The sequence below is a fragment of the Anabrus simplex genome, chromosome 10, assembly GCF_040414725.1.
Source record: "Anabrus simplex isolate iqAnaSimp1 chromosome 10, ASM4041472v1, whole genome shotgun sequence".
Taxonomy (NCBI): domain Eukaryota; kingdom Metazoa; phylum Arthropoda; class Insecta; order Orthoptera; family Tettigoniidae; genus Anabrus; species Anabrus simplex.
In genome coordinates, this window is record NC_090274.1 from 111,202,946 (window position 1) to 111,219,478 (window position 16,533).

The 16,533-nt window shown below is 42.8% G+C and overlaps 1 protein-coding gene across 1 annotated transcript in view; it reads left to right on the forward strand.

Annotated features, from left to right (window-relative positions):
• LOC136881833 (uncharacterized) overlaps nucleotides 1-16,533 on the forward strand; it is a 185,978-nt gene that overhangs the window by 142,581 nt on the left and 26,864 nt on the right. Inside the window, exons 7-8 of the mRNA XM_067154268.2 lie at nucleotides 7,402-7,594; nucleotides 8,612-8,822. Of these exons, the coding sequence (XP_067010369.2) occupies nucleotides 7,402-7,594; nucleotides 8,612-8,822 (404 nt within the window). The remainder of the gene's footprint in view (nucleotides 1-7,401; nucleotides 7,595-8,611; nucleotides 8,823-16,533) is intronic.

Here is a 16,533-nt window from a genome sequence, read left to right on the forward strand (position 1 = left end):
TCATTTGGACGGACGGACGGATTTTCCAAAGCTGTTCTTAGTAAACTCTTTTAATATATAGACTCCTTTAAGCGATCGATCAATTCCGAGATCGTAATCCACAACTTAACTAACCATTGTCAGCAGTTTAACTAAATGTCCCACTTCGAGCCTCAATAAAAATGCTTAGTTTAGTGATAGTTTAAGTAGAAATATCCCGGTATTTTCTTGTCCCTGTTACCGGTATAATTTTCAAAAGACGAATTACTGCCAGAGACTATGTCAAGTTCTTTGGCCTCGGGAAAAACTAGGGCGTTCATCACAGGCGACGCTCAAGGATATCGCCTCCGCTTGCGGAAATTGTGCGAAGGCTGCCGAGTCAAGGGCGGGCTCGGTTAAAGAACCTAGCTCAACTTAGAATAGGTACATTGAATGTTGGGTCAATGACCGGACGAGGAAGAGAAGTTGCTGATTTAATGGAGGGGGAGAAGATTGAAATTCTTTGTGTACAGAAAAGTCAGTGGAAAAAGAACAAAGCTATCGTAGAAAACTTGGCAATGGCTTCAAACTGCAGGATAGCGGGGAGAAAAATCTGGGAAGAAATGGCGTAGGAATCATTCCATCAACGGATTTGATGTCTTGCCTGCGACCGAATAATGAGTACTAGATTGTGCCTCGACGGAATTACTAACATAATATGTGCCTACGCTCCCCAGATGGGTTGTGAGGAGGAAGAGAAAGATAATTTCTGGAGGGAATTGCAAGAGGAAATTAGTAGCTTACCAGCCGAAGAGAGATTAATTCTGGGTGGAGACTTGAATGGACATATGGGTAACAATAATAGAGGAGATCTATCAAGAAGAGTTCGTGGAAGCTGGGGAATAAGTGAAAAAATGCAGAAGGTGAGAGAGTGATCAATTTTACACTCGGATCAGACTTTGCTATATGCGACGCCTTTTTCAAGAAATGTGACCAGCAACTGCTAACCTATAAAAGTTGAGGAAAGGAAAGCTAAATAGATTATCTCATGTGTAGGAGACAACATATACACAAGTGTAAAGTGATTGCAGGAGAACGCGTAGCCCCACAAGACAGGTTGTTGGTATTAGAGTGCCAATTCTATAATTGCAGGAAACCACGTCTAGAAAATAAAACGATGTCTAAAAAACTAAGTGGTGGGGATTGGAAGATCCTGCTATGAGAGAAGAGTTCAAAACCGATGTCTTGCAGAAATGTAAACAAATACAAGGAGTACAGAAGTGGTGTGAAGTGAACAGTGGAGTGAACAAACGAGCGGGAGAAGCTGTTCAGGGCAAAACCTCTGGTAAAGCTGCACCTAGGGACAAAGAAACATGGTAGTGGACGTAAAGGAAGCAATCAAGGCCAAAAGGCTTGCCAAGAAGAGCTGGGATCGATTTGGGTCTGATGACGACAGACAGGCAAATAAATCTGCTAAACGAGCTGCAGAAGAAGGCAAGGTCAACCGCATGTCTACGAGGAGCTGGGAACTACTAAAGGAGTGAAGAAGCCTTTCAGGACAGCGAAGGCAAGGGACAAGGCATCGAAATATTGCACGCATATCAAGCAGATGAAGAATCAAAAAGGAGTTGTTCTTGAAGATTACAACCAGATAAAAAAGGAAAAAAGATGGGAAGAGTATTTCAACCACCTGATCAATGAGGAAAATGAAAGACTGGCTTTTGAAGATGGTTTCCCGAATCAGGGTTTAACAACCAACTGAAATTACTAGAGAAGGAGTGATGGTTGCTCTTAGGAAAATTAAAAATGGAAAAAGCAACAGGTCCTGAAGGAATTCCAGTGGAAGTCTGGAAGTGCCTTGGAGAGACAGGAACGGACATGCTCTGGGATCTAATGAAACAGATTTATGAGGAAGAGAAAATGCCCATGGGGTCGAGACAGGCAACAATAGTGCCTATTTACAAAGAGAAGGGAGACCTCCAAGATTGTTGTAACTATAGGAGCATAAAAGTAATGTCCTATACGATGAACATCTCGGAGAAGATTGTTGAGAAATGGCTTCGAGAAGAAACAGCAATCGGGGATGAACAATTTGGTTTCATGCCTGGGAGAAGTACCACTAATGGAATTTTTGCGGTCCGACAAACCATAGAGCGACACAGGGGGAAAAATGAAAGGTTACACAGGGTCTTTATAGACTTAGAGAGAGTCCCGCGTCAGGAAGTCTGGAGATGTTTGAGGACCAAGGCAGTGCCGGAAAAGTTTGTGAAAATTGTCCAGGATATGTACGAGGGAGCTAGAACGAGAGCAAGAAGCAGTGTAGGGTCGACTGGACGGATACCAGTTGGAGTTGTGTTGCATCAGGGGTCCTCACTGAGTACATACATATTCAACCTTGTGATGGATGTCTTGTCTAATGGTGTACGAATTAAAGCACCTGGTGCATGGTGTTTGCTGATGATATTGTTTTGTGTAGCACCAGTAGAATAGAATTGAAAGAGAGGTTTGAAAGCTTGACAAAATCCTTGAAAGACAGAGGCCTAAAAATTAATAGAAAGAAAACCGAATGCCTCAAAGGTGAAAGGAATGAATTGTTAGAGATGGATGGTACATGCTTGAAAACAGTGGATGGTTTCAAATATTTAGGATCCTTTGTGTCTAAGGATGACAAGCTAAACATGGAGATTAACCACAGAGTGCATTCTGCCAGGATGAACTGGAATGGCATCCTGTGTGACAAAAGACTTCGCATAAGGGTTAAAGGAGAAGCCTACAAGACAGCAGTGAGGCCAGCCATGTTCTATGGTGCAGAGACTTCGGCAACAGCAAAGGCACAATGTAATAAATTAGATGTTGCAGAGATGACGATGCTAAGATGGATTAGTGGTGTCGCTAGAATGGTCCGCATCAAAAATGAGAAAATCAGAGGAACAGTTAAAGTGACAGAAGTATCTAAGAAAGTACAGGAGAGAAGACTGATATGGCATGGACACATTATGCAGAGGGATGAAAGCTATGTAGGGAGGAGAGTGATGGATATCACTGTGGATGGGATTAGAAATAGGGGGAGATCAAGGAGGTGGACAACGTATGAGAAGATCTGAATGAGAAGAAATTAGGGGAAGATGATGTGTGGGACAGGGTAAAGACAGGGTAGACATTAACATTTTGTGAAAGAAATATTGTCTAGTTAATTCAATTACTTTTTAGAACAAAATATTTCCAGATTTGTGACATTATTGTATTCCCCACTTTAGTTACACTGACTGACATAGCAAATGCAACACCAAGAAGGAGTGGTCAGAACTTTATGCCAATTGCAGGGTAGACTGACGTCACTGAGGTATGCTCATGATGTGAAATGCGCCGCTGTGCTGCGCACGTAGCGAACGATAAATGGGACACGGCGTTGGCGAATGGCCCACTTCGTACCGTGATTTCTCAGCCGACAGTCATTGTAGAACGTGTTGTCGTGTGCCACAGGACACGTGTATAGCTAAGAATGCCAGGCCGCCGTCGACGGAGGCATTTCCAGCAGACAGACGACTTTACGAGGGGTATGGTGATCGGGCTGAGAAGGGCAGGTTGGTCGCTTCGTCAAATCGCAGCCGATACCCATAGGGATGTGGCCACGGTGCAGCGCCTGTGGCGAAGATGGTTGGCGCAGGGACATGTGGCACGTGCGAGGGGTCGAGGCGCAGCCCGAGTGACGTCAGCACGCGAGGATCGGCGCATCCGCCGCCAAGCGGTGGCAGCCCCGCACGCCACATCAACCGCCATTCTTCAGCATGTGCAAGACACCCTGGCTGTTCCAATATCGACCAGAACAATTTCCCGTCGATTGGTTGAAGGAGGCCTGTACTCCCGGCGTCCGCTCAGAAGACTACCATTGACTCCACAGCATAGACGTGCACGCCTAGCATGGTGCCGGGCTAGAGCGACTTGGATGAGGGAATGGCGGAACGTCGTGTTCTCCGATGAGTCACGCTTCTGTTCTGTCAGTGATAGTCACCGCAGACGAGTGTGGCGTCGGCGTGGAGAAAGGTCAAATCCGGCAGTAACTGTGGAGCGCCCTACCGCTAGACAACGCGTCATCATGGTTTGGGGCGCTATTGCGTATGATTCAACGTCACCTCTAGTGCGTATTCAAGGCACGTTAAATGCCCACCGCTAGGTGCAGCATGTGCTGCGGCCGGTGGCACTCCCGTACCTTCAGGGGCTGCCCAATGCTCTGTTTCAGCAGGATAATGCCCGCCCACACACTGCTCGCATCTCCCAACAGGCTCTACGAGGTGTACAGATGCTTCCGTGGCCAGCGTACTCTCCGGATCTCTCACCAATCGAACACGTGTGGGATCTCATTGGACGCCGTTTGCAAACTCTGCCCCAGCCTCGTACGGACGACCAACTGTGGCAAATGGTTGACAGAGAATGGAGAACCATCCCTCAGGACACCATCCGCACTCTTATTGACTCTGTACCTCGACGTGTTTCTGCGTGCATCGCCGCTCGCGGTGGTCCTACATCCTACTGAGTCGATGCCGTGCGCATTGTGTAACCTTCATATCGGTTTGAAATAAACATCAATTATTCGTCCGTGCCGTCTCTGTTTTTTTCCCTAACTTTCATCCCTTTCGAACCACTCCTTCTTGGTGTTGCATTTGCTCTGTCAGTCAGTGTATTTTCGTCTCATTTCGGCAGTGCTAAGGCTCGCGTTAGTTACACGAAGCACGTAGGCGAAAGTAGACGCTGTCCATTCTGTGTATTTTCCCTTTGATTTTCAAAGCTTTCAGATAGAGCAACACTAACGCTATCTGTAGGTGCTGACTGTGGAACTATGACTTTCCTATAGCGAGATGTCTCCGCCCAGTAGACAGACTTATCAGCGCCTCTTCTTGCTCTCATTGGCTAGTATTTGGATCTTTCTTATAAAGGTGCTCTTATTGGTTACCATCTTAGACATGCTTTTAATGTTATTAATTTGAATTTACTTTGTTATAAGACAGGTCTAAAATAAATTAATAATATTTCAATACGAAGTATAGTAAACTTACACCTAATAAATTAATGTCAGCATCAAAACCCTTCAAGTACGTACATTTTCTTGCCCGCCAATATTAGTTGCGGTATTATAACCCCAATAACTATCGGCTTCCTGTCTTAATAAGGTACTCCAGAGTACGCATACGGAAAAAATTGCTTAACTTGATGCTGTATATTCCGATAAAGTCAATTTCTAGTGAACGCGCTATGAGTGCATTCAAATGAATTGAAACGTATTTAAGGAATTGGATGACCAACCAGAGACTGTCTAACTTGGGAATTCTAGCTATAGAGAAGAAATTTCTGTGGAATTTTAGCAAGACGCCTGACTTCAAGACGAGAGTAATAGATATATTTGCCGAAATGAAGGACAGGTGGATTAAACTCATTTACAAGAATATTGTTTAAAGTGACTTGTACGAACAACTATCTATTTCTTATTTCTCTTATTAAATCTACATAACAATGAAATATATTGCTATTTTTATTCTAAAAGTATGTGGTTATTTGACAACTCCGCGGCCTATTTCGTCTATATTTAAAAATAAAGCAAGTGCACGTAGGGTTATAGGTTGTTATAGGGTTTGCCTTATTTTCAGTCATTAATATAATACTGAATACAGATGTGTGCGTCGAAAACAAAATTCCATATAATAATATGATTAAAACAGTTTAAATAAAAGAATCTCTGTCTACCCCCTTACTAAGGTCACGCTACGCCACTGGGTAAAGTGGAAAAGACTTGTAAGAAACATCGACCCAGCTTGAAGCGGGATAAGAATAATAATAATAAGAAGGAGACTGCGAGGGACGATGTGAAGATTTTAGGAGACCAGTTGCATTTACGGTAAAGATCTTGCTCGCTAAGGTGGATGCAATCTTTTGGGATGACAATGGATCAGTATACACAGTACACAGAGTTGATCAATCTTGGTCTGTCCTGGCTGACTCAAAAACCTCACTTGAATGTCATTGTGGGCAGGCCTAGTGATACGAGTCACATCATCTCTAATAGAGGTCTGTAAACAACCAGTTCTATCGCTCACACTGAGGTAAGGACAGAGTCAACGAAGTTACTTAAAAGGAGCGAGGAAAGGAAAGGGGCTGACTATAAAATGTTGGACACCATGAAAATATTTGAATGAAATGTGCATTGAAGTAACGTAATTACAAACTCACATTAAACACTGTGTGATCAACTTGTTACATCAGTTGACACGGATTGTCTTTCACATCGTCACAAACATTCATCATTATTGTGTTGTCTGTTTCAGTACAGAATGAATACTCCATCTGGGTTAAGCGAGTTCCTCTTGTCACTAATTAAGTTACCAGCTGAACTGACATTTCTTTCACTTGCCGCATTGGAGGCTGGAATAGAAAATATTTCCTTCACTATCAGAGCAAGTCTTGGATATTCTGTGCTGTTATTTCTCCACCATTCAAGGATCTCGTTATCAGAAAGGTGATGTTTTAATAAATAAATTGGACAGTCGGCAAGGTTTATTCGTTCATGGTCTGCGCCAACATTAACTCGTTTTTGGCACAGATCTAGGAACATGTTCCCTAAACAATCTTAAAGGGACGGAGCTCTGTTGCACAGTTTGACGCACTTTTGAGTAATGTTTTGTTTGATATCTTGTGATAATGTATGAGGCCGCACTTTACACACGTGTGCTTTCATATGTGAGGTAATAGATGCAAACATCAGTGAATAATCCATAAGGAAGCTTGACATTTACATGGCACATATCCTGCATGTTGATCATTCGCAGTTGTTGCTAGTAAGAAATATTCCCACACTTCGCTCCTCATCCTTTCTTAATTTAGTAATCCATATTGCTTCCTCTCAGGTTTTGCTTTCTTCTGTCTTTGGACTCCCGTTCCTTGTTCGTAACGAATTTCGTAGTGAGTGCAAATGTGAATCAGTCGGACCGAATCTGGTGGGTTCGCTCGGTCTGTCGAGTGCCAAGCGGTCGGACACGTCTACCTTCGTTCGAGCGACCGTAAACGGACCTTTAGTCTCTAAAGCAATTTACTGAAGACCGAGCTTGATAGCTGCAGTCGCTTACGTGCGGCCAGTATCCAGTATTCGGGAGATAGTAGGTTCAAACCCAACTGTCGGCAGCCCTGAAAGTGGTTTTCCGTGGTTTCCCATTTTCACACCAGACAAATGCTGGGGCTGTACCTTAAGGCCACGGCCGCTTCCTTCCCATCCCTAACCCTTCCCTGTCCCATCGTAGCCATAAGACCTATCTGTGTCGGTGCGACGTAAAAGCAACTAGAAAAAAAATTACTGAAGACTGGTACAAAATTTGTCTTGACTTGAGACTGTTCAGGATTTCTATGAGTGTATCTAGTTGTATGAATGAGCACTAAGTAAGTGTTGTCTGTGTCCAGGGCTACGACCTTCTCAACTGTGGCCGAGTGACGGAGTCCCAGTTCAGGCGGTGTTTGGACGTTCTGGGTGTCAGTGGGATTCAGCGCCTGTACCTGTCCCCGCCGGAGATCGACATGCTGGTGAACGTCTATAGGGACCCCAACGATCCGAGCCGCGTGTGCTACCTCACCTTCGAGGACGACATAGACCAAGGTGATTTCTTCAGTAGCGACGATTCGTCAAGTAATTTCTATCGTGCATAAGAACATATTCGGGAATTTCGACCTGTTCCAAGCCTGCGCGACTGAGTGCGAGTAGTCGCGTGTACTGTACAGGGAGCGTGGTAGCCAATACAGCACTGGGCGAAGGCCATGGCGCAAGTCTTTGCTGGAAGTATTCACTGTTTCATTCACCGACAGTGGCACTGGAATCTTTATGCAAGTTGTAGTGATGTATGCAAATGTTGTCCGGCGTCACGGTGTTGATCATCGTCAGTTCAAAGGGTTTTTACAAGATCTCGTAGCTGAATCCTCAAGCGCAATCGGTCTAGTAGTTTTCGAGTCTGTCGAGAATAAATAAATAAATAAATAAATAAATAAATAAATAAATAAATAAATAAATAAATAAATAAATAAATAAATAAATAAATAACAGATAGACAGACAGATAAATAAATAAATAAACAAACAAACAAATACATAAGTAGACAGACAGACAGACAGACAGACAGACAGACAACCAACCAACCAACCAACCAACCAACCAACCAACCAACCAACCAACCAACCAACTAGACGAACACGCAAACATACATAAGATATAGAAACAAATAAACAAACATAGGCCTACAAACAAGCAAAGAAACAAACAACGACACACACACACACACACACACACACACACACACACACACACACACACACACACACACACACACACACACACACACACACACACACACACACACACACACACACACACACACACACACACACACACACACACACAAAGAAACAAACAAAGAAACGAACAAGTAAAACAAACGAACGATCAAACAAACAATCAAAGAAACGTGGAGACACACAAACGAACGGACACCGTAGTATAGAAGATTATAGTTCCTCGCGTTAGTCATAAATGTGATTTAAATCAAATTTCAGTTAATTAGTAAAATACGTCAGCTCGAGGAACCTCTGCGAAAGTTCCGTTGAGTTCCGTTGTATTTTTCAGTGTTCACCACCAAGGAGCTTGAGAAGTGTCCCGAATACGTGGTGAAGGGGGCGCCACCCGAGGTGACGGAGCTGCCGGCCCAGGGCGCCACCGACTGGCAGGAGGTGTCTGAGAACATGAGAAACCTCTGTGAGGAGACTCTGGACAAAGTGAAGCAGCGGGTCGAGAAGAGGAGACTAATGCTGAAGCCGCGCTTCTCCGACTACGACAGGTGAGTCGCTCGTCTCACTTTCTCACATACTGCTATGTCGGGGCACACTTTCCAGATACTACGCCGTTACACCCGCCCGAATTGGCACTGCAGTATGTTCCTCCATTTGTCGACAAATCTTCAAAATGATCATCAATAATCTGCGGTTAGGGCTGTCCCCAAGTGGCATACCTAGCTTTTTCTCAAACGTTTTCTAAGAAGTTTGAAATTTATCGAACATGTCCCCCGATAATTTATCCCAGTCCCTAATTCCTCTTCCAATAAATAAATATTTGCCACGATTTCTCTTCTTGAATTCCAACTTTATCCTCATTTTGTGATTTTTTTCTACTATTAAAAACCTCCACTCAAACTTATTCGTCTGCTAATGTCATTCCAAGCCACATCACCCATGACAGCTCGAAACATTCCGGTTACTCGAGCAGCTCGTCTTTCCAGCCTAAAGTTGGGAACACTACTACTTTCTCGGAAATCATCACATTCCCCAAGCGAGTTGGCCGTGCGGTTGGGGGCGCGCAGCTGTGAGCATGCATTCAGGAGATAGTGGGTTCGAACCCCACTGTCGATAGCTCTGAAGATGGTTTTCCGTGGTTTCCCCTTTTCAGACAAGGCAAATGCTGGAGCTGTACCTTAATTAAGGCCACGGCCGATTCCTTCACACTCCTAGCCATCTCCAGTACCATAAGACCTGTCTGTGTCATAAAGCAAGTTGCTGAAATCACCAGAACAAATCGAGCTGCTTTATTTTGGATCTTTAGTAGTTCTCGTATCAAGTAATCCTGGTGAGGGTCCCATACACTGGAAACGTACCGGTACTCTAGTTGGGTTCTCACCAGAGACTTATAAGTCCTCTCCTTTACATCCTTACTACAATCCCGAAGTGCCCTCGTAACCATGTGAAGAGATCTGTAATTCTTATTTACAATACCGTTTATGTAATTATCCCAATTTCCTTATATCGACACTCAGTTACTTACACTGATTCCGGCGAGTTACCTACTTTCATCCCATCGACACAGTAATTACAATTAAGAGGACTTCTTTTCTGTGTCAAACTTAAAACCTGATTTTTCACCCCCGTTATCTATCACTGCCTGCTGTCCGTCTCACAACTTTGTCGAGGTCATTTTTTCAGTCGTTCACAATGCTCCAAATGATTTATTACTCCACATAGTATAACACCATCCGAAAATACCTTTGTCTCTGACCAATATCGCTTATATAAATAAGAAAACACAAAGTTCCAATAACACTCCTTTGAGGGACTCCCCTCTTAATCATTTCAGGATCAGATAACGCTTCACCTACACTAATTCTCAGAGTTCTATTTTCGAGAAGTTTAGCCTCCCATTAATAGCCGTCATTTTTGTCAATAATCTTCCGTGATCTACCCTGTCAAAGGCCTTGGATAGGTCAAATAATTAATGCTATAAAATGCTATTTTTAATCTCATGTTGCTATAAATGAGAAAATTGTTTCCAAAAGGTACAGAATCTCAAAAAGCCAATTTTACGGGAAATGTAAAAAAAAAACTTGTGGTACTCACAGATGATCGAATATGAGCCTCTAACTTTTTAGATATGTTGACAGCTATCATCTTACACTGCTGGTCAATTATTTCTGTTTTTATGTAAATACCTAGCTATTATGGCACTATTTAAAACGGATTTGGTACTTTTTGACACAAAAATTGTGCATATTAGTAGTTAATGCTATAAAAATACTCTGGATGGCTCAGAAATATTTTATTGAAGACTAACAAATGTACCCGTGCTTCACTACGGTATTCTACATTGTATACGGATATCCCTCCCCTGCGAGCCATATGACCTTGCCGCGATGGGGAGGCTTGCGTGTCCCAATGAAGCAGATAGCCGTGCCGCAGGTGCAACCATATCGGATGGGTATCTGTTGAGAGACCAGTCTAACGAATGGTTCATAGAAAGGGGAGTAGCATCCTTTCGGTAGTTGCAAGGGCGGCAGTCTAGATGATTGACTGAACGGCCTTGTAATAATACTCAACATGGCTTAGCTGTGTTGATACTGCTACACGGCTGAAAGCAACGGGAAACTACAACCGTAACTACCTCCCGAGGACATGCAGCTCTCTCTGTATGAATGATGTACTGATGATGGCTTCCTCCCGGGTAAAATATTCCGGAGGTAAACTAGTCCCCCATTCGGATTTCCGGGTGGCGACTACACGAGAGGGGGGCGATCATCAAAAAGATGATTACTGACATTCTGCGAGTCGGAGCGTGGAATGTTAGAAATTTGAATCGTTGTGGTAGGTTAGATAATCTGAAAAGGGACATGGATAGACTAAAGTTAGATGTAGTTGGTATAAGTGAAGTACGTTGGCAGGAAGAACAGGATTTTTGGTCAGGTGACTACCGAATTATCAACACAAAATCAAACAGGGGAAATGCAGGAGTTGGTTTAATAATGAATAAGAAAATAGGGCAATGGATAAGCCACTACGACTAGCATAGTGAAGAATTATTATCGTCAAGATAGACACCAAACCAATGCCCACCACAATAGTGCAGGTCTAATATGCCTACTAGTTCAGCGGATGATGAGGAAATCGAAAGAATATATGAAGAGATAGAAGATTTAATACAATATGTAAAAGGTGACGAGAATCTAATTTTGATGCGAGACTGGAATGCAGTGGTAGGCCAAGGAAGAGAAGGTAACACAGTAGGAGAATTTGGATTGGGACAAAGGAACGAAGGAGGAAGTCGGCTGGTTGAATTCTGCACTGATCATAATTTAGTCCTTCCCAATACTCGGTTCAAACACCACAAACGACGGCTGTATACGTGGACGAGACCTGAAGACACTGGAAGGTATCATATAGACTTCATTATGCTTAGGCAGAGATTCAGAAACCAGGTGTTGAATTGCAAAACTTTTCCAGGAGCAGACGTGGACTCTGACCAAAACTTGTTGGTCATGAAATGCCATCTGAAGGTGAAAAAATTGAAAAAAGGAAAGAATGCAAACAGATGGGATCTAGACAAGTTGAAAGAAAAGAGTGTGAGGGATTGTTTCAAGGAACATGTTGCACATGGGCTAAATGAAAAAGCTGAAGGAAACACAATTGAGGAAGAGTGGATAGTCATGAAAAATGAAGTCAGTAGGGCTGCTGACGAAATGTTAGGAAGGAAGAAAAGATCAACTAAGAATCAGTGGATAACTCAGGAAATACTAGACCTGATTGATGAACGACGAAAATACAAGAATGCTAGAAATGAAGAGGGCAGAAAAGAATACAGGCGATTAAAGAATGAAGTGGACAGAAAGTGCAAGGTAGCTAAGGAAGAATGGCTGAAGGAGAAGTGCAAGGATGTCGAAGGCTGTATGGTCCTGGGAAAGGTAGATGCTGCATACAGGAAAATCAAGGAAACCTTGTCCGACTCGTTGGCTGAACGGTCAGCGTACTGGCCTTCGGTTCAGAGGGTCCCGGGTTCGATTCCCGGCCGGGTCGGGGATTTTAACCTTAATTGGTTAATTCCAATGGCACGGGGGCTGGGTGTATGTGCTGTCTTCATCATCATTTCATCCTCATCACGACGCGCAGGTCACCTACGGGTGTCGAATAGAAAGACCTGCACCTGGCGAGCCGAACTTGTCTTCGGACACTCCCGGCACTAAAAGCCATACGCCATTTCATTTCATTTCAAGGAAACCTTTGTAGAAAGGAAATCTAGGTGTATGAATATTAAGAGCTCAGATGGAAAGCCACTTTTATGGAAAGAAGACAAAGCAGAAAGATGGCAGGAGCATATCCAACAGTTGTATGAAGGTAAAGATGTAGATAATTTGGTTCTGGAGCAAGGAACAAGGACCAAGGCACCTGTAATTGATGACATTCCCTCTGAATTACTGACTGCCTTAGCAGAAACCAGCATGGCAAGGTTATTTCATTTAGTGTGCAAGATGTATGAGACAGGAGAAGTCCCATCCGATTTTCGGAAGAATGTTGCTATACCTATTCCCAAGAAAGCCGGTGCTGACAGGTGTGAAAACTACCGCACCATTAGTTTAGTATCTCATGACTGCAAAATTTTAACACGTATTATTTACAGAAGGATGGAAAAACAAGTTGAAGCTGAGTTGGGAGAAGATTAATTTGGTTTCAGAAGAAATGTAGGAACACGTGAAGCAATCCTGACTTTACGTCTGATCGTAGAGGATCGAATCAAGAAGGACAAGCCCACGTACATGGCATTTGTAGATCTAGAAAAGGCATTCGATAATGTTGATTAGACCAAGCTATTTAAGATTCTGAAGATGATTGGGATCAGATACCGAGAACGAAGAATTATCTAAAATCTGTATAAAAATCAGTCTGCAATGATAAGAATCGAGGGCTTTGAAAAAGAAGCAGAAATCCAGAAAGGAGTGAGGCAAGGCTGCAGTTTGTCCCCCCTCATTTTCAATGTTTACATAGAACAGGCAGTAAAAGAAATCAAAGAGGAATTTGGAAAGGGAATCACAGTCCAAGGAGAGGAAATCAAAACCTTTAGATTTGCCGATGATATTGTTATTTTATTTGAGACTGCAGAAGATCTCGAGAAGTTGCTGAATGGTATGGATGAAGTCTTGGGTAAGGAGTACAAGATGAAAATAAATAAGTCCAAAACAAAAGTAATGGAGCGCAGTCGAACGAAGGCAGGCGATGTAGGAAATATTAGATTAGGAAATGAAGTCTTACAGGAAGTAGATGAATATTGTTACTTGGGTTGTAAAATAACTAACAATGGCAGAAGTAAGGAGGACATAAAATGCAGATTAGCACAAGCAAGGAAGAGCTTTCTTAGGAAAATAAATTTGCTCACTTCAAACATTGATATAGGAATTAGAAAGATGTTTTTGTAGACTTTCGTGTGGAGCGTGGCATTGTATGGAAGTGAAACATGGACGATAACTAGTTCAGAAAGAAAGAGAATAGAAGCTTTTGAAATGTGGTGTTACAGAAGAATGCTGAAGGTGAGATGGATAGATCGAATCACGAATGAAGAGACACTGAATCGAATTGGTGAGAGGAGATCGATTTGGCTAAATTTGACGAGAAGAGATAGAATGATAGGACACATCTTAAGATACCCAGGACTTGTTCAGTTCGTTTTTGAAGGAAGTGTAGGTGGTAAGAACGGTAGGGGTAGACCAAGGTATGAATATGACAAGCAGATTAGAGCAGACGTAGGATGCAATAGTTACGTAGAAATGAAAAGGTTAGCACAGGATAGGGTGGCGTGGATAGCTGCATCAAACCAGTCTATGGACTGATGACTTAAACAAACATACGGATATTGAAGTAAGTTACATTACATGCAGTGAATAAGATTTTTAAAATTTCATTTCTCTTAGCGTTATCCAGTAACAGCAGAGTGTTTCCAATGTCAAGTTCGAGTTGCGGATTTGTGATGATAACGGCAGGTTCACTTGCCTACTGTCATTCACAATCGAGTACGGAAGTTTTAAATATAATGGGAGGCCCCATTAGCTACTGCGCGGTGACAATCGATTTGGGGAGTTTTTATTACAATGGCAGGCCCCCTTTGCAACTTCCAGACAGATAACAGTTGTGGAGTTTTTATTATAATGGCAGGCACTTTCCCTACTGCCGGTCAAAATTGAGTTGTGCTGTTATCATTATAATGACAGGCACCTTCTCTTAATGTCAGTCACATTTTACATGAGTAGATTTGTTTATAACGGCGGACACACTTGCCTACTCCCAAACACAATCGGTCGGGGGAGTTATGAACAAAATTGCATGCTCCCTTGACTTTTGCCAGTCAAATCGAGAAGTGAATTATTCGTTACAATGGAGGAGGAGTTGGAGGAGGATCCCATTCCTACTGCCAGTCAAAGTCGATGTGGAGAATAATGATTACAATGGCGTACGCCCTCCTGCTGAGAGTCACTATCGATTTGTAGAATATTAATTATAATGGCAGACACACCCTTTCTACATCGCTACAAATCGACTTCAATGAATATATATAGATCGACATACGCAGTGTATGCATTTTTTCAATAATTCAAACCTTCATTTACAGATTAACTGTTACTAAACGATAAATCATATCGACAAACAGATTGTACCAAAGACGCCTCATTTAGCGGTCTAAATGGCTGTTCTTATGATATTTTCTCCTGTCTATTTATGGGTAAGATTGAGTTAGAAACGTCGAATAAGGTGAAATTTGGGCAGGCCTATTTCACAGTTCATTCCTTTTGGATATTTATGTGACAGCTACGAACATAGAATTAGGCTCACATATGGATGTTGGGTAGACCAATGCTCGTGTACTATTAAATGATTCTATGTTTCGTATAAGTGATTCAAACTATGAATTATACGTGTACAAATACGAACTGTACGTACAATGGAGAAATAGAGACAAATCTAACGTATAAGGAACAGAGATACGACAAAACTTCATAGAACCAAAGTTGTAGATCATTCCAAATTGAATAGATATTGTTCCATCCGTTTTGTGATACGACTTATCGTTTAGCCACGAAATACCTTGAAACGAACATCTGCACGCACATTAAAATTGCCTTAATATTTCGATATTTTTCGGAGGTGGGAAGTGAAATATTTAAAAATATTGGAAGCTTTCCGTCGGTTACAAGCTAAGACATAATTTTGCCAAATTTCAATATATTAACTCGTCTGGTAGATTGTGCGGCAATATTGCTTTGGGGGTGGGGGTAAAAATGAGGACTTTCAGGAAACTAAAGGTAAAAAATATGCAGATAGTCATTATTACACCTGAGCCGGCCCCGTGGTATAGGGGTAGCGTGCGTGCCTCTTACCCGGAGACCCCGGGTTCGATTCCTGGCCAGGTCAGGGACTTTTACCTGGACCTGAGGGCTGTTTTGAGGTCCACTCAGCTTACGTGATTAGAACTGAGGAGCTATCTGACGGTGAGATAGCGGCTTCCGTTTAGAAAGCCAAGAATAACGGCGAGAGGATTCGTCGTGCTGACCACACGTCACCTCGTAATCTGCAGGCCTTCGGGCTGAGCAGCGGTCGCTTGGTAGCCCAAGGCCTTTCAAGGGCTCTAGTGCCATGTGGGGAGGGTTATTACACCTGAAACGGATAACTGTACGAAGATTTCGCCAAAATAGCCAGTGTACAGACACACGGTCGTTACGATTTTATTTATACAGATAAGGAATCTGTTCCACGTACAACGCCTTTCGGGCTACGTCCGCTGGACTTCGCCTGATAAACTGACCGTTCATGATATCTCACTTAGTAATCCTGTCGTAAAAATGCACAAGAGAAAAACGTTTTAGAAATGGATTTCCATCAAGGTTGGTCGATTTTCAGTCAGGTTGGTCTTGTATATATTGTGGGAGAGTAAAATCCCTGTTTCGTTTTTCTACAAACCCCCAGTCCATTCCGGGAATTTGACATGGCATGGACCTAAAACCCACCTTTGGACAGGTGGATGATAAATATGAAGTTTGATGAAAATAATCTCACGTAGCTTTCAAGTTATGAGAAATACGCACCCGCCCTTGAGTTAAGACCTTTGGGACTTGAACCGAAAATAGTTCCGTTAATGATATCTCCGTTATTAATCCCCGTATCGTCCGTAACGGTTATTGTTATTAGCTACCGATTTCGGCGTCCCGGGTTCGATTCCTGGTACTGCCAGGCAGGAGGGCTGGTATGTAC